At 52.3% G+C, this 18,691-nt stretch overlaps 1 protein-coding gene across 1 annotated transcript; it reads left to right on the top strand.

Annotated features, from left to right (window-relative positions):
- Window positions 1-8,283: 8,283 nt before the first annotated feature.
- Window positions 8,284-13,388, top strand: LOC104470617 (dynamin-binding protein-like; the record flags this gene model as incomplete). The annotated part of the gene is made up of 4 exons (XM_010085607.1): window positions 8,284-8,428; window positions 10,756-10,878; window positions 11,463-12,116; window positions 12,552-13,388. Coding segments are annotated over exons 1-4 (1,759 nt in total), but the record flags the coding sequence as incomplete, so codon positions are not given.
- Between the last annotated feature and the right edge of the window lie 5,303 nt (window positions 13,389-18,691).

Raw genomic sequence — 18,691 nt, 5'->3', positions numbered from 1 at the left:
TCCCACAGCGCCCATGCTGCCCTGGGAGCACTTTGGGCTGTGGGGTACAGTGGGAGGCACCGGTCTACTCCCCACATTGCATCTGTTGGGATTTTGGTCTCTTAAGCTGTGTCTGTGCAGCCAGTGGTAACGCAGGGTGGTCACCCGGCTGGTGGTAGCTGCTGTTGCCTGGATCAGCTTGTTGCAGGGGAGCACCTGGCCCTGTAGAAGCAGTGCGGGCATCTGGGGCCTGGAGTGGTTTGGCACGAAGAGCCTGGTGTGGTGGCACTGGTGAAGGGTGGCACAGGTGGCTGCACAGAGAGCAGAAGCTCCAGGCTGTAGTGCTGTACCCTCCCTGGCTGCTCCTTTGAAAGCATCTGCTCTTTATGCCAGCCTAAGAAGAGAAACTCATGAGAGTTTCCAGTTTGTTCTCACTCCAGCAAACGCAGATCCCTCTGCGTCACTGCCCGCCTGACACCGTCACCTTGTCCTTTAACAGAGGAACTGGAGGTGCCTCCTCCAGTGACCTCGCTTGGGGAATGGAGGTTTGGCTCATCCTCAACTCCTACTGACAGGCAGCTGCTGCTCCTGTGCTGACCCTTTTGCTGACCCTGAACAGTGCCTCAGATGATCCCATCCTTGACACAATTTGGCCTCTGGGTTCAAACATCTCTGCTGCCGTTCCTGGCATTTGAAGTACTCCCCCCACCTCTGTCCTTTCATGTCTTCTTGTCCTTGCTGTAGTACCTAGGAAGGCTCTAGCTGTGTCATAAGCATTGCCAGTAACAGCTGTTTCGCGGTTTGTCACGTTTCCATGACTTTCAGTTTCTTCTGAAAAGGCTCTCTCTTGCCTTGCCTCTGCCATTCTCTCCTTCACTTCCACTACAGTTCTGTCTTTTCCTCCACAGAAGGTCTGAAAGAGGTTGTAGATACAGAATTTGCAGTTTTGCAGATGCTTTGCCAAATACAGCCTTTGTACCATGCTACAAGACGTCACCGTCATCCCCCTCATCTTGACTCACTCCTCTGGCTTCAAGTCGTGCTGGGTATCGTGTCTAAATGTGTCCTGCTTGTTTGCGAGACCCTTCATAGCGCTAATAATGCCAACATCTCTGAGCTGGCTGCTTCTGCTGTTCTGTTCTTGAAATCCTCTGCTCTGCCAAGGCCAAAGGTTTCAGTTCTCTCTCCAGCTGCTCCAGTGAGGAATAGCAGTGACATTAAAAACTAGTACGAACATATAATGATTTTAGAGAAATGTTAACTTGGCAATGGGATGGGAGGAACTGAGCAGTAGGGGAGAGGAAAGGAGTGACACTCAGAGCCTTGAAGAGCACTGACTCTGCTAGCCATCGTGGGAGGCGTGGCTGTGTGATGTCTCAGGGTTCTGCCTGCACTTGAGGTGTCCCTGCAGTGGGTGACTGTTCAGATGGACTTCGTGACAATGGTGATGTGAGCTTGGGTGGAACAGCCTGAGTTGTGCTTACCTTAGCACTTCACTACCTTAACTGATAATTTCCCCTCAACCTCCAGCAAAAGTATTTTTCTAATCACGTTCTAAGGGTTGCTCAACCCCACTTCCGAGTGACACTGCTTTTGCTTTGTTCTATTTTTAGAACCTTTCTGTTAGGAAATAAAATCTATTCCTTCCTTCTCAGGAGCACCTAGGGACTCTGAAAGGATGAGGTCCACATGATGCCAGGTATCAACAGAGTCCGTGACAGGGATTTAGGTTCTTTGGAGATAACAAGCAGAGAACAGCGGTGAAGGCGGGCAAAGAGCAGAGCTTCCAAGTCAGACTGGAGTAATTTCCAGATTTCTGGACTCCCTGCCCAGCAACGCAAGCATCATAATGGGCTTCTGTCCAAAAGCTATCTTGAAAAATATGGTTCAGGGTGCAAAGTCAAGCACTCCAGGGTTGAGGAGTGTCCTTGTAGCCCCAGTTCAACCTGTTTTGGATATGTACTCAAGGTGTAATGACTGATTTTATGATTGTATGCCACCTACCCCCAGGAGCCCAGCCATGGATACTGCACAGCAGAAGTGGTGCGGTTCTTGGGATTTTGTGTGTTCCTTAGTCTAAATTGTATCATTTTAGCCTGTCTGCAAAAATGGCAAGAGAGACAACGGTAGGCCTCAGGGTGGGAGAAGACAGGACTCAATAATGGGGTCTGTAAGGTATGTGCAGCCGCTTTGTACAGAATTTGGGAAGCTCTTGTCTCTTAAGTTGATGTTGTGGCCTTTGTGTGCTTGGATGCCCAGTGCTAGAGATTAAATATCCATCAGAGTCTCCTTGCTCACATGTGGTGGCAGGGTGTTCTGCTTTGCGTTAAAAATTGATGCTGTGGTCTAGTTTCCGGATGACTTTCATTTGCTTGCCACCTGGCCCAGTGGGTAAGAGCTTCTCTTCCTTCATCCCCAAGCTATGCTTACCCTGCGCAAATGCCACCAGCCTGCCCTCAGCTGTGTCCTGCAACGGAGCAGGTGAGAACTCTGTGACAGCCAGGGCCCAGCTAGAGAGAAGTAGTAGTGGCTTGAATGACTTGTGTGGTATGTGGCAGAGCTCCTGGGGCCAATACCCAAACTGTCGCACATGTGCAGTGGGAGGCCAGAGGTTGCTCAAGCAGCCCTTGTTCTTGGCAGTCTTGTTTCTGGAATGCTTGGTGATCCAACCTAAATGTATTCATTTTAATGATTTTTTGTATGTGAGGTCACAGACAAAGGAAAGGAAAAGAAGCTATTTTTGAAGTGAGGAGGTGCCTCTTCCACCTGGGAGCCATATGGGGTTAGGAGATGGAGCACAGGAGAGGAGATCTCATGTTTCCCACCATGTGCAGCTCAGCAGGGGAGCTCTTTGGGATCTGCTGAGACAAGCACTACATCCTAACAAGAGGCTACAGTGGGTCAGCATTTCCCTGCTGGGAGAAGGCTCCTCTCCTCTGCACCGTTAGTCGGGTTTTTGCCCTGCTTGCTGCATTTTTGTTTTGTTGGGATTCATAGAGTCAACCCTGCAGTTTGCTGGAGCTGCAGTCCCTGCATTGGCAGTATCTCCAGCCGGGGCCAAGGCAGCCTGGCTCAACGGGGTATTGTTTATCCCACCCAGGAATGTGCAGGCAAGCAAAGATCTCTGGGAGTATGCAGAGCAACATGTTTTGCTCCGAGCATGGGGAGTGACTGTGGGTGGTGGCGGCTCTGAAGGCTGGCGTGAGCGGCCGAGGCGTGCTGGTGTGCACAGGCAATGTCCTACCCTTGAAGCACGGATGAGGACTGTGCAGGCCATGCAGATGCAGTGGGGTAAGGAGGAGGGAGGGAGGGCTGTCCAGATCTGGGAACCGTGGGGAGTAACAGAGGAAAAGAGTAGGGAAGATGCCTCCATGTAGTTAGTAAGCTTCGCACAATCATGTGAGAAGCCAAGCAGCACTTTTGGTTTCCTCCCACTGCATGTTAGGTACTGGTCCTGCAGCCTGAAGTGCAGCAAGAGATGCAGCAAATCTGTTATCAAAGCCAGACCCAGCAGCTCGAGAATGCACTGAACGGGACTGAGGGTGAATTTTGTTTTTAGTGAACATGCATTAAGCTATAATGAGTGGAAGGAGGCATGAAAAGGCATAGGGGAGATGCATCGTATTTTTCAATTTTAAGAAAAGATAACTGGCAGTATTTGTTTAATATTTTAATTTATTCATTCTGCAACAAACTTGGCTTTTGTACATTTCTGGGAATCTGACTCCTTCCTGGTCTACTGCTCAGGCAGGCTTTAAGGTTTTAAAGAAACTGAGACATCTGCTGCACAAGAATCCACTTGTCCCTCTTGTGCAAACCCAGTGTTCCTGTGGAAGCCTGCACCACATTTTTTGGTCGGTTTGGTGATATGTTAGTTTCTTGGTTACAGTGAGAAGCGTTGTTATTTAGAGGGAAACAACTGGTGATAGCACTTGTGAAGTTTGGTTTTCTTTCTGATAAATTTGTGGCATCCATCCGTTACTGCTTTTTATCTCATGATCTGATCAGTGCTTTGGGTATACCACCAGATTAGCTGTCTGCAAACCCTTAGGGTCTCTGCTTTTACTGGGGCTATTAGTACGTTTTGTAATCAGCCTAAAATGGTTTCTTCATGTTGCTGGCTTAGCTCTTAAGTGCTTGAAATCCTTGCTTCAGTGTCTCAGCAAAAACAGGGAAGACAGAACTCCTATTTCTAAGTGAAATTCATCAGGGACTCGTTTACACTTATCACCAAAAAACTGCAAAAAGGGCATTTATATCACCATCTTCAGTAGGTCTGCTTTCATCTAAGTAATGGCACTTTGAGCAAATGCCTGACAATAATTTGGTGCTGGTGAGCCCATTGTTTGAGACTTCTTACCCTGCCCACCCAATTGCAGCTGCAAAAAGATAGGAGGGATACAAGAAGTTGCCTGAGTCAGTGTGTAAATGCCTTCTCTTGGCTTCTGTGGCTTGATCCAGCCTGCACTAAAGGTCTCGAAACAATATTGCAACAGCGTTAATAGCCGTCATTTCATTCTAGTCTCCCCTTTCATCAGCCCACGCTGGACCAGACACGATCCAGAGCTAATGGTGAAATAGGATAGGCAGTCCTCCATGGAGGTAATGTTAATGTGTGCTGAGAAGGCATGCAGGCGGGCTGGGGGGAGTGATTAATACTCTGGGAATCCACTCTCTGCCTTGCTGCACAATGCTGTTGTGTCAGGCCTGGAGCTTGGCACCAGGCGGGCTGCAAACGGGCGCCAGGAACACGTTACCTAGTTTGTGCAGAATCAGGCAGCGAGACAGAGACAGCATGTTCTCAGTGGGGCGAGTTCACTGTTGCGCTGCAGCTTCATATTTGCACAGTGAGGCTCTCTTTGGATGCGGGTCTGCTGCTAGGCGGGGGCAGGAGTCCTGCAGTTTGCAGCCCTGACCACCACCAGCGTGATGATGTCCCAGTGTTTGCTCAGTTGTGGAGGAGCCCGCCCTTGCTCCCCCTGGCAGGCAGGGATCACCCGGCCTTGAGGTGAGAGGGGATGGTGCTTGGCCAGCAGTCAGGAGCTGTGACTCACTGGGGATCACAGGCAGAGCCCAGCTCTCCTTTCCTGCTGGAGCCTCCTTGTGAGCTGTTGCTGGATGTCTGTTTTCAACAGATGTAGGGTGGATCTGGGAGAAGCTCGGGTCCACCATTAAGCCTGACACGTTGGACTCAGTAAGTTTCCAGTCTGCAAGATGCTGGGAGGTTTCCTTCTCTAGGTGGGGCTTTGAAGAAAACATTGGCAGGCAGCACTCTGTGGAGTAAGACAAGGCCAAGATCCTGGAAAATACAATATTTTGTGTTCAAATCATGTTATGGAACAAGCAAACCTCACAAGACTGATTTGCTGCTTTCAAATAGAACTGCATACTGTCTGGACTGAGATGGAGTCAGGGAGTGATCATGTCCTTCTCAGCACTGCTGAGGGAATGTGACCTTGTTGGGATCCTTTTTTTGGCAATTTCAGAAGTTACTTCGTGCTTTCTTACCTCATGGGCTGGCTCTGAGGGAATGCCTTTCCCATCAATATGTTAGTGCCCATGTTTTAGTGTAACTGCAGTTAATGTATACATGGCAGAACAATTGCAATCCTACCTGCCCCTCTCGGTCTTCTGTCTCATTGGAAAACCTTGTACATTGTAATGAATGAGTCCACAGAGCTGCAGGTGGGCTAAGGAAGGTTTTCATGGGCAGGATCTGAGCCTCAGGCAGTGGGAGGGCTGCATCCTCAGCCCCAGTGACTGCTGCGAAGATAGGGTTTGGGTCTGCAGCCCACATGCTGTAATCCTTGCATTCCTCAGCCCAGTCTTATGTTACACCTTTGACAAAATAAATGCAAGAAATCTCACTGCACCATCATACGCTCCTGGGCAAACTACCCTGAGGCAGCAATTATGCCTGCAATATTTTTTTCACCTTTGTCCAGTGCAGCTGTGAAGTCTGCGTATTCAGAGTATGCCAAGGATTTCTAGGACCCTGAGCTCGGTGGAGCCCTGTGCAGCAGGAGTCGGCAGCCTGTCTGCGGGGTGAAGGGCAGCCCCGGGTGCCTGCAAGGGGCTGCTGCGCCTGTCGCTGCTGCTCTCCTGTTCCCGTCAGAGCATGCAAGAGTGTGTCCCAGACACCCCACCTTGCACAGCACAAGGCTCCTTCCTTGTCTAGAGTATTTCCAAGGTAATTGATGGCTCTTCCATATTTTCCTCTGCTCCACATGGTCATGTTTTTAATACTGTTTCTCCTTCCACCTCAGTAGGTGCCTGCTACCCTAAACTGCAGCTCTTTGTGCTCCTGATTCACTCCAGTCCATTCATCTCTTTTTGGTGGCAAAGTGCTGTCGGCTGCTGGATATTGGGCTCTTTGTTTGTACAGCCAGCACAACGCTGGTGACAAAGGGGCAGCTTGTGCCCCAAGGAGCCCACGTGCTACCGGGAAGGCAGTGGAGAGCAATAGGAGTGATGGACAGGACAGCAGAGGTGAGGGTGGCTGGGGGCCCGGGCAGAGCGTGCTGGCTGCAGCGGGGGCACGGCTGGGGGTGGGGAGGGACGTGCTGAGGAAGCTGTTCCTGCCGCTTACAAACCCGCTTTGTTCCCAGGAGGTGAGTCGGACTGGATAAACAGAGCGGTCCAGTCAGCAGAAAGCCTTTCCCTGGCTGGATCCCCTGCTGGCACTCCCGCTGGAAGCTGGCTGCACCTCGTCAGCAGGGATGTTTTTCTCCTGCCGGTGTTAGCGTCCCCTCTTCTTGACTTTCCAGGGCTCAGGTGGGCACTGCATGGCTGTATGGAGAAATGGGGGGGGGCCCTGTGCGTGGCTGTATGGAGAAATGGGGGCCCCAGGGGCTTAGTGTGTTCGCTGTAGGTGGTGGTGTGTGTTGTCACCATGGTCTTTCTGCTGTCAGCAAGGCAGGACTGTTTGACAAGCCATGCTGAGCACGGGTGGGTATTGTCAGCTGGGCAGTGCTTGGAGGGCAACTGTTTGCAGTGCACGTAGAGGCACTTTGGGAGGGGAGGAGGTTCAGTCCCATTGCAGGGAAGTCATGTGGGACTGGAGAGCAGGGACTGTCCTTGTGGTGTGGGAGGAAAGCAGCCCATGTCAGGAGGGGTGGTGGGGAGGATGCTGAAGTCCTATCGTGGAGGGCAGGGCTCTGAAAGCACGTCGGGGAGGTGTCGGCAGTGCCATGCTCTGCCTGTAATCTCAGTGGGTCAAGACTGTGAAGGGAAGCACTCAACAGTCTGAAGTGCAGATGTTGAGAAATAATCTTAGGGTTCCTGGTTGCCTTGACTGGATGCATCTTTTGGTTCGTCTCCTGAGGGACCTGGGAAGAGGGGAAGGAGCAGCTGAAGCTGCAGGACTGCTTCTGTCTTGCTGCAGTGTGATGGTAAGGCTGCTTGGTACAAAGCAAAGATGATACAGACAAGAGTCCTGGCTCAGCAGCTGCTTCCAGAGGAAGGGGGAATCCAGGACATAGCCCTCGATGAGGACATCTTTGCCTGCCTTCAGGTCCTCTGCCAGGGGGAATTTCAGCCTTGGCTCCCAGAGCCTTGGACAGGGTCTGCATCCTCATCTCAGGCTGGCTTCTGCCAAGAGCCATGGTGAGGCCTCCCAGGGAATGGCTGAGCCTGGCACCTAGGAGGCAGAAGGGGCATTTCGGCATTTGCAGCCAGGTCTGGGGATGCCCAGGCTGGGTCAGCCCAGGCAGAGGTGGAAAGAATTTGCTGGTAGGAAAGAGGATGGTGGGGTGAGCTTGCCTGGGTGGACTTTGTGCCTCTTCTCTCTCTGGGCAGAAGTGTGACGCTGCTCCAGCACATGGTTCCTGTGGCTCTGGGCGGTGGTGTGGGGAAGGGGATGCCTGTGCCTGTCCTGACAGAGTGTGTGCAGCGGGACTGCATGGGTGTGCTATCTGCCCGCCCAGCCGCTGCATGTCAGGGAAGTGCTGAGCTTCCTCCCTTCCTCTTGCTTCCTTCCTGACAGGAATTCACTTCCAATTTTCCTTCTGCTTCTCCCCCCGTTGCAGCACAAACACATGTCCGGATAGAGATAGCCAGAGAGGCTAGACAAGGCAGGCTGGACCATGGGGGCTGCATTGCTGGAGACCCCTGGCTCCTACAGCAGCAAAGTCTGAAGTTGAGAGACCTCAGAACAGGACCCCGTCTCGCTGTTCCTGCTTCTCATACTCGGGGAGGTTTTTTCTTTCTGAGTGTATATGTGATAATTTCAGGTATTTCTGGCTGCTAATGGACTTCCTGCTGTGTCTCAGCCCTAGGTATTGATCTGCCTTCAGACCCCGCACAATGGAGGCTGGCTCTGTGGTCCGAGCAGTCTTTGATTTCTGTCCCAGCGTCTCTGAGGAGCTGCCCCTCTTCGTGGGAGATGTCATTGAGGTACTGGCCGTGGTGGACGAATTCTGGCTTCTTGGCAAGAAGGAAAGTGTCACAGGTAAGAGCTGGAAGTGCCTGCACCTGGATACATAGATGTGCCAGCTAGACATCCATGAGCACACTGTCCCTTGACCAGCACTGTGTAGGACCAGCCTTGTTTTACTAAATCTTTCACAGGACTTTGCTTGGAACTGAGAGTTGGGATTCCTCACCACTGGTCTCCTGCCAGCTTTGCATCAACTATTCAGAGAGCTTGTTTAATGTTTTTTGAGAAGGATTAGTGAAGGATCAGTTCTCGAGGAGACAAGAGCTTCACAATACTAGTTGCTCCATCCTCTGTGGTGAGACAGCCCATTTCCTGGCTAGTTTATGCGCTGACCTGCTGTGGCAGTGGAAAGGGAGAAAGGAAACAGATGCACTGAGAGTGGAAATACATCTACGTCCAAGTGACCTCGTCAGGTCAAGTCAGTGGGAGATGCAGTGAGAGAGTCTGTGTGTCCCCCTGAGCCCTCTGAGTCAGCCCTACTTCCTCCTTTCCGCTTTAAAGCGTTTTCCTGCACAAGCTGCCATCAATATCTGTGTGCCTGGAGTAGTGTGCAAGTCTATTACACTTTTGGAGGGGTGTGAGAAACTTCTGAAGCAGCAAAATGCTCTTAGTGAAATACTTAGAGTCTCATAGTCCCTTTTTAACCAGCTCTTTCTCATCTTAATAGTGATGTCAAGAGGATGCATGAGCTCTCAGGGAGATGAAAACCAGGCCACTTCAAAGCTTAAGCCAGACTGTCCTCAGCATGAGAGTGGGACTGGAGCTTCATCCCTGGCTGTGGAGATGGGGCTGCTATTGCAGCAGCAGTCTGGGCTCTGCTAACAGCTGTGGGCTGTCTGGATGGACAGTAGCAAAGGTGGAGGGGAGGACTTCTCTCCTGTCCTTCACATAGCTGATAAATGGCACTGAATGAGTGCATGCCTGATCCTGCTAGTGCTAAAGTTATTGGGCACAAATTACTTCTGCAGAAATGACCAGTATCTACTTCACCACAGTTTTGTCTCCCAGCATAACTGATGTGCTTGTTCTCAAGAAGATGAAGCTATTAAGGAGCAATAAACAGATAATGTGATGTAGCTCTCTAAAGATAAAGAAACACACTGAAGTCAAACCAAATGGTTTTTAATGACCTTTAACTCAAAACCTGCTTTCCCTTGGAACAGCTGTTGTAGTTTTTTGCCCAGTTTTCTGAGCTCAAGTTGTAGAGAATTTAAAAAGTGCTTTTGAATAGAAGCTGTGGAGGTGCTGCAGCATGCCAATAATAGTACTCAGTACTCTGGGGGGAATAATTAATGTAGCTCCATGACTTCCTTTCTAACATGATTAGGTTGTTTCCGTGTACAGAGAAGGAAACTAAGACATGGAAAAAGAGGTGGAGATGTGAAGGAAGCCAATAAGACCAGCAGCCTGTGGACTGCTGGTCGCGCCTCAAGTTAATGACAACAGATGCCAAACTGCCTCTACCCAAGGCAGAGTTCTGGGTGTTTGGGATAAGGTGGCTCCAAGTTTTATTGGAGAGCGTGGATTGGATCATCAAGAGTGAATGCTGGAAGTGCTATTAGACCGTATTCCATAATTTCTCCTTGCCACACATTTGTAGCGGTCTTTACAGTGAGCTCTGCCACATACAGTGCTTCCAGAACTATCATTAGTAGCTTGAGTGATATCTTGTGATGGCCAAAAAGTGTGCGCTGCCCTGTCTGGCTGTGGCCTGTACGGAGCAGCTGAACATCCAGCAATGGGTGCCGTGGTGAAAGAGGTGCACATGGGTGATACAGTGGGAAGGTCCCTGGAGCCTCAGCAGTGCCAAAGCTGTGACAGATCGTGTGACTCACAGACACGGCCATCCCGAGTGTGGTGGCCTGACTTCAGTGCTGAGGCTGTGCAGCAGCCAAGCCTTACAGAGTGAGGAGCACCAGGTGGATGTGCTTAGTCAGAAGACACTGGTCTCATAGTCCAGTGCTACTGGATCTCTCAGTCCTCATCATGGCTCTGAGTTGGGAAGCAAGCAGTGAAAGCAGAGAAAAACTTCGTATGTCTGTTCCCACAAAGTCCATGCTGATGGCACAGGCCCAGTAACGAACGCAGCTTGTTGGCTGCCTGGAGTGAGCAGAGGGCACAAAGCTTTTTGTTCTTTGTTAGCTCTTCAGCATTTAAAACCTCAGGAATTCCTGACTCCCAAACTCATTCCTCTTCCAACATGCTATTGAGGCATGCTGGGTAGCTGGGTATTTTGCTTTAGCTAGAGATTAATAGATCCCAAAATCTGGAAAGAGGCTGAAGGGTGTAGTGGTGGTCTACAGGAAAGACTCATTGCTAACTAGTGCTTCTTGTTTCAGGGCAGTTTCCTAGCAGCTTTGTGGAACCTGTGGATATTCCCCCTTTGAAGCAAGGAGAAAAACTGTTTGTTTGTACCAGCGACTTCACATCTCAAGAGCCAGGGAGCTTGTCATTGCAGAGAGGTAATCTCCATTTCCCTTCCCATCTCGTAGCCCTCGGTAATCTCCATTTCCCTTCCCATCTCGTAGCCCTCACCTGTCCTTCCAGAAGCATGAACCTACTCATAGCATCCTGCCTAGAGTGGCAGGAGAGACAGGGAGTTGCCTAATACCTCATGACATGGGTCATGTCAAATCCAACATGGACCTTGGGGCTTCTGCCACCCTGATACCCATTTCTCATGATCTATCATTACTCTTGAACCTACAAATATTGGAGTCATGTCATCGTAGTAGACTTAGAGTTGCCTTCCGATTCCCAAATCTTAGACTTGCATTTGGAGGAGAAATCAAAGCTTTGGTGCACCTTCATGGCTTAGCAGCTAGAAAATCATGGAGCCAAAACTGTGTGCCTTAGATATGTGCACGCAAGAGACTGCTGATGCTTCATGCTTCATTCTGTGGTCTTGTGCATCCCCAGCATGCACTGCTCTCAGTGCAGAGTACCAGGCCTTACCCACAGCCAAGAAGGACATGAGGATGCAGGAATAAGAGGTGAGAAGCAATCATAAGGACAGTTTTGAACTGGTGTGTCTCATTCCCTGCAGGAGACCTGGTGATCCTGGGGGGGTCCCTGGCTTCCAGCTGGCTCCAGGGCCGAAGCAGCTGGGGTTCCAAGGGCTTTTTCCCCTCGTCATGTGTGCGGGAGCTGTGCCTTTCAGTTCGGAGCCGTCAGCTGTCCCAGAGTGCTCTCCTGGAGGTGCCTGCCTACTCATTGGGCCAAGCCCGGGCCCTGATGGACCTGTCTGCTCAGCTGGAGGAGGAACTGGACTTCAGGGAAGGGGATGTGATCAACATTGTTGGTGTCCCAGAGCCTGGCTGGTTCGAGGGGGAGCTCAGAGGCCACAGGGGCATCTTCCCAGAGGGTTTTGTGGAACTGCTTACTCCTCTGCGAGCATCAGGAATCTCAGATGATTCGGGGCACCCAGGGACTTGTGACACCAATGGGATAGTGGAGATGCCCCCCAGGGAGGAGGAGGAGCCAGGGAGCACCTATGGTGTTGCCCTCTATCAGTTCCAAGCGATGGAGTCCAAGGAACTGGATTTTGATGTGGGTGACAGGATTCGGATCATAGGCATTCTGGAGGATGGCTGGCTGGAGGGGGAGCTGAGGGGGAAACGTGGCATCTTTCCCCACAGATTTGTGAGGCTGGAAGCCTCTGAACCTTTCAGGGAAAAGGCAAGTGCTGGGGATCTGCAGGGTGAAGGCGTCCATCAAGACTCAGAAAGAACCTGCTCTGAAGCTCTTCCTTTGCCAGGGAAAAATGGAAGGGAAAAGGATGGCTTGGATGTGCACCCTGAGCCTGGCACTGTTTTGTCTCACACAGCAGGGAGGTCAGAGGGTCCTGTTGGCAGTGACTTGACACAGCATCAGTCCTCTCCCAGCACAGGATACCAAGGGCCACATCCCAAAGGCACAGCAGACTCCCTTCCCTTTGACTGCACAAAGACAGTCAATGGCCTTCTCCCCTTTGGTCAGCTGCCTCCCCAACGGGGCAACAAGCCTGGCCAAGGAGGTGAGTTGGAGCTTGGGGGGACCATTTCAGCCTCCCCAGGAAACTCAGAAATGCACGCCCTACCTGAGCATGATGGAGATGGTCCCACTGTGCCCCTAGAGACTCCCTGTTCCCCCACAGATCCCTGCAAGAGCCAGGCGATTTCTTCTCCCAACAGCTGGGCAGCATCTGAGCCCCAAGAGAGCCAGAGCAGCACCCAGGACCTGGATGGTTGGGTGGATGGTCAACAGAAGTCCAAACCTTGTTCCTCCAGCTTGGGAGGTGCCCACATGAGCCTGGACACAAGGGCTGGGAGCTGGGGGGAATGCTGCCCGGTCACAGTGCAGGGGGATGGCTGCACGGACCTTGACTCCAAACTGACAGAGCAGCTGGTGCAGTTTGAGAAGAGTCTGTCAAGTACTGGTGCCGAGCAGGACAAGGTCTCCCGACACTTCTCTATTTTGGACTACAGCTCTGAGAAAGACATTGTCCGTGGGTCTCCTGAGTGTGCCCCCCATGCCAGGCAGCCAGAGAGGAGGAAGGCCCTGAGACCACCCCCTCCTCGGCCCAGCAGCCTTGCAACAACCACCCCTGTGCACACAACGGGTGGCCAGGTGCCCAAAGGCAGGTCTCTGTCCTTCTCGGTGAAGCCCTCCCGGCCCGCGCCCCGACCTCCATCAAGCAACCAGCGGAAAAATGTGCCCCCTCCACAGCTTCATCCCAGTGCCCAGGAGCAGCAGGTGGAGGAGGGACGTGAGGACTTGACGCAGGTAGGAACAGCTTCCCCCCGCTCCATTCTGCTGACAAGGATTGGAGAGGTGGAGCGAGACCTGGAGGCTTACGGCAAGACCCGTGCTGAGCTAAGCCTGATGCTAGAGGAGCAGCAGGATGAGCTGGTGAGAGCAGAGACCCTTGAAAACCTTGATTTCTGTGACTCCAACATTGAGAGCCTCAACGTGGAGCTGCAGGAGCTGAGAGGTGAGTCTCCAGCAGCACGGGATGGGGGTGCTTCAGGAGGACAGGTGGCCCCTGCCGCATACAGGTGCTGCTAGACCCAGTCTTTGCTTTGCTTCTTTGATTCCTGATTTTGGTTGGGTTTGTAAGCTTTGTTGCAGTACAAATCATGATTTTGCCTTAGAGAACAACAGGGGCATTCTCTGGATATCTCTCAGACTTGGCCTCGCTCATTCCCTCTTGTCCTTCCAACTCTCTGGTCTCTTCTTCCAGCCTCACTGTGCATCCGGAGCCCTCCTCTGATCTGTTCTCCGTGTGTCCTTGCTCTCAAAAACACAACTGCTGCAGGTCCAACCTCCCTGCCTCATCCCCGCTTAGCTGTAGAGGAGTGAGCAGCGCTTCAGAGTGGCTTTGCTGGTGGTAGTGCAGTAGAGATCTGAGTTGATGTCTGTGGCTTGACTGCCCTCAGCCTGCCAGGGCACCAAGTTTGCTGCAGTTTCTGCTCTGGTGGTGATACATACCTTTGGGGTCTTGTCACTCAAATCAGAGGGGATGCACAGAAGGTCACTAAACCTGGCCTGGGAATGTGGAAGGTTAGTGGGCAAAAAATAAAGCCAGTCTCTCTGCTGCTGCCGTCCCTGGAGTCCAGGACAGGGAAGTGATGCTGCGCTGTCAGTAAAGGCAACAAGGAGCTTTAAATTGTGGCATGTAGGTGGCTGAAAAGGTGACTTTTGTCCCTGCAGCCCAGAAAAATTACTCATGGAGGAGCAATTTGCCCTGTTTATATCAGCTCATTTGGGCTCTGAAACCCATAGGTGCCCTATAAAGATCAGTGCTGTTAATTATGTTATACTTGATATTACAGTAGATAAAGTGGAAAGACAGGACCACATACATCACCCACAGTCCCTTCCCCAGCTTCTCCTAAGAGCTCTAACACTGCGGTTCTGTTATCGAAACCCACGATGTGCAGGAAATGTGGGCACTGCACGCGGGAGGTGGAGTGAAATGCCAACTCCTGCCTGAGGATTACTCACTCTGACTTCATTGCCTTCATCCTCCCACTGCTTAATCAGTGCTGGAGAGCCCAGGCGCTTTGCTGCAGGATCGCGTCTGATGCCCAGCACATGGGAATGAAGGTTGATACGGGTGCAGCAGGGAAGCAGGGTGACAAACAGCCTCCACATCAGTGGCATGTGAGAGGGATACTTAGAAAGGAGGCTTAGAGGATTTGATGCTAGATGAAATAACTTGAAGGCAGGAAGAGGAAAATCTAGGATGGATTAAGGGAAGTTTCTCTGATGGGATTGATCTTGTTGGGAAAGGTCTCCTGCTGTCCCAGTGCCTCCTGACAGAGGACAGGTCCTGCTGAACTTGTGCCCTGGTGGTAACTGGAACTGGAAGTTTCAGGCAGGAACTAACACTATACTAAGACATCCTACCTGTCAAGTTATCCTCATAGTAGTCCAGGGGGATTTTCTCACAACGTCAAGGGTCTTGAGGATTTATAAGTAGCCTTTCTGGTCCTCTGATAAAGATGTGCTCCAAGCTCTGTCACATCTCCCCTGACACATCTGTGTGGCCAGAGAGCATGTTTAAGGCTTGCTAGCCCACCTTTGGTGCAGTGGGGCAGATCAGTAACACAGTGTTGCATCAGCTCAGCAAAATGTGTTTGAACCGTGCCTGAAGTGTGGCCTCTGCCTTGCTGCCTTTAGGGGAACATGGAGACATGCTGGAGGGAGAAAAGGTTTCCCTTGGCATTGACCAGCAAAGTGGGCTTGGCATAGTTTTGGGGGAGCCCGGCCCCTGGGTGTGTCCTTCGGGGAGCCAAAGGAAAGGCAGAAAGTGTGTGACTTTCTAAAATGCATGTTTAAAATCTGCAGGTTGCTTCTTCGACATGTCTTGTGTGCACACTGGGGTTTTGCTGATCACCAGGCTTGGGCAGGATTAGTGCTTCCCTCCTAGAGTTGGAGTAGGAGGGTCCACTGGTTTTATTTTTGTCTTCTTCTAGCTGGGAACATTGACTGCGCACAGCTAACAAGTGTTGCGAGAACCTGAGATGTGGATGATATCCATAGACTCTCCTGCTTTCTGTCTAGGGCATCATGTGGTCATCTCTTGGTTTCTCATAGGAGCTCTTGTGTTTCAGATGGAAAACTGGGAATATGTTGCACTCTGCAGAGAGAGGAGTTACTGGAGCGCATGTTTCTACAGCCTCCTGGAAAGTTATGTGTGTTGGCACTGGACTCTGTAACCCAGATATTCTTTTCAAGCCTGTCCCTTTCAGCAGGTGTACCAGCCGTTCACCCTGGAGCAGGGAAAAGGGCAGCTGTGGCTGCGTGGCACTGTGTAGGCACCACTCGGCAATGCTCTGTCACGCAGGGAGCTGCTCGTCACCTTCTCTTCCCAGGACCTGTGAGTGAGGGCTGAGAAAAGGGTGGTCTCAGCATCAGCTTTCAACCAGGGGCAGCCTGAAGGCCTTGGTTTTCCCCCAGGAGGTGTGGAGCAGAGCCCAGTCTCTGCTTAGACCACATTGTTTAGCCTCCATGCTGGCAGGAGCGTGAAGGCAATGGAAGGAGATCTGGTATCCCATCTCTGGTTTGTGGCTTCCTGCGGTCTCACACACACCATCTGTTTCCCTTCCCTGAGGACCCTGGTCTTGGGGCAGGGCCTCTGCACGCTCTAGTGCCCTCCTTTTCCTTGCCTCCGAGCCGCCTGGGGAGAGGCTTTGGCAAAGCCGTGGAGCCGGTTTGGGCGGTGAGATCCTGCCCAGCTCCAGCCTCCCTGCTCAGGGCTGGTTACTGATTACTTTGGGCAGCAGGTGGAGGAGGCTGGGGCTTGCAGTGATTGGGCCTGCGCCTCTTCGTGCCCTTGCTGGCTGGTTTCAGGAAGCGGTGGCTGCGTTTCACTTGGGACAGGAGCACCGGGGCAGAGCGGAGAAGGGGCGTCAGCCCAGGCCTGGGCTCCAGGAGCAGGTAGCAAAGGGAGTCCACCCCTGAGCCGCACCCCAGCAGGACTATGTGCACTTATGCTGGGAGGAAGCGTGGTGTGGAGGATCCGAGGCAGGAGCCGCGACTCCTCAGCTGGGAATATGAGGACTGTTGTGCCCCGCAGAGAGAGGACGTGGCTGGGGTGGCCTTGCTGCGCGGCGAGGCTCGCTGCATTGACAGACCCAGGGCAAGGAGGCAGTACTCAGACTGCCGGGAAGCAGACAGCGGCTGGAATGGTCACAGGAGAGAGGAGGGCATCTCCATGGACCGACGGAGCATGAATGGAGACTGTGGAGGTTTTTGGAAGGGAGATACCTGGTACGCAGACTGCAGGAGAGCAGACGGCGCGTGGGAAGGCAAAAGCAAGGATACAGAGGGTAGAAACTCTAGGGTGTATGACAGGGAGGGTGTTCAATACAGAGACTTCAATTCGGAGATAAGAGAAGCACGGTACAGAGAGGACAGAGTCCGTGGGCAGTATAGGGAGGGGGAAAGGCAGTATGGAGAGGATAGAGGCCCTGGAGACTATAGGGAGCGGGGAAGGTGCTATCAGGAGGGCAGAGATCCTAGGGACTACAGTGAGAATGAAAGACATTATGGGGAAAAGGAAAGGTGGTATAGGCAGGAGAGGGACTTTGGGGAGTATAGGGAGAGGAGAAGGCAGTATGGAGAAGATGGAGGCAATCGGGTATATAGGGAAGGGGAAAAGTGGTATAGAGAAAATGGAAGCTCTGAGGCATATAGAGAGCATGAAAGGCAGTATGTAGGTGTCAGGGACCAAAAAGACCAAGAAGACTTTGAGCAGCACACACAGCCCAAAGACCATGCCATGGAATGCAGCAGTCTGGACAGAGGTTGTGAAGCTCCTGCGTTTGCAGTCTGGTCCTCCGGAGACAGGAGAGTGAGCTTGGAGTCAGGTACCTGCTACACACAGTCTGAGATGCAGCACATGGACAACGATGGCTGTGGGGAGCTGGAAGGAGCAGCCCCAGAGCCCAGGAGCAGCAGCGGAGCACAGCGCTCGAGGGTACGCACGGGCCGGCCGGACTGGAGCCAGGTCTGGGAGCAGGAGGCTGAGGAAGCAAAAAAGGTGGGCTCTGTGCTGCAGCGAAACAGCTTCTACAGACGGACGGCTCCCAGTGCCCTGCGACACTCAGAGTTTGTGCAGACCAGGAAGGAGAAGCGAGGTATGCAGGGAAATGCTGGGCAGTTGCCTTGGGTGTGCCTTCACCCTGTCCTTGCTCCGGGACAGCACCGGGACTCTGGCACAGGCGGATGGCCAGCACAGCCAGGCTCTCGTGGGAAACGCTGGGGCTTGCTGAAATGGGCATCATAATTTTTACCCCCCTGTACAGTCACCTCCATGTCCTGCAAGGGCTCTTGCCCCCATGTTGCAGAGGCTGAGGTGGGAGGGAAGCCCAGGCAGCGCAGACCCACGGCTCACTGCTGTCCTTTGGGTTGCTCCTCCATCTGTGGCCTGAGTATTTTGGGTATACCCTAAAACCTGTGGCCCTGATTTGTCTGCTCTCTCAGAGCCCCGAAGAGGTTTCTTCTAGGGGAAAGGGTGAGGTGTTGGCATTATTCCCATGGCGTGTTTTACTTTCATAACCCATCATGAACAGATTCTGTGTGTAGGAACCATTTCCTGACCCTGCAGAGGGCAAGTATGGCAGGTGTTTGCAGGCAGCATGAAGCAGGAAATAGAGGAAGTTGTAGCACTGAGAGGTACGCGGAGGGCAGGTACTTGTGTGATTACACATGGGCAGGACAGCAGTGCACCTTGCATGTTGCGGGGCTGCTGCAGATGGGAATGGTACCTCCTCCATTGCCAGCCCCTCGGTACCGTAGTGGTCCCTTGCCTGTGCTACAGCAGTTGCATGCCCTGTGTCCTGGGTCCCTGAGCTGTACCTGGGTCTCGTGTCCCATCAACTGCCACCCTGGAGCTGGAGAGATACCAAAGATGGAGGGCTCAGGCTGTCTTGGCAAGGGCAGAATCATCCCATTAATGCTGTGGCTGGGAGAAAGTTGGCTGCAGACAGCTTTGTGGGGCTTGGCTTGCTGTTGCAAGAATTAGTGTGTGTTGGGGAAGCTGCAGCAAGCTGGTAGGGTATAGGCAGAGGGGCTGAAGGAGCCCTTCTTGGTGGACTGGTCTCACTGTTGGGCAGCCACTTGTCTGAAAACCTGTTTGCTCCTGCACCTTTTCTGGCAGCTTCTGTCTTGGGCATGTGTGTGTGAACTCTCCATGAAGGGGAATTGAAACACAGAGGAAAACAGCACTGCTGTGCAGCAGACAAAGATGTCAGAGCTGGAAGCTGCGGCTGCGTGGCTTAAACAGCG

This window comes from Pterocles gutturalis, unplaced genomic scaffold (genome assembly GCF_000699245.1).
Source record: "Pterocles gutturalis isolate BGI_N339 unplaced genomic scaffold, ASM69924v1 scaffold48281, whole genome shotgun sequence".
NCBI classification, from domain to species: Eukaryota; Metazoa; Chordata; class Aves; order Pterocliformes; family Pteroclidae; genus Pterocles; species Pterocles gutturalis.
Note: the sequence above shows the minus strand (reverse complement) of the source record. Positions and strands in the feature narration are given on the sequence as shown.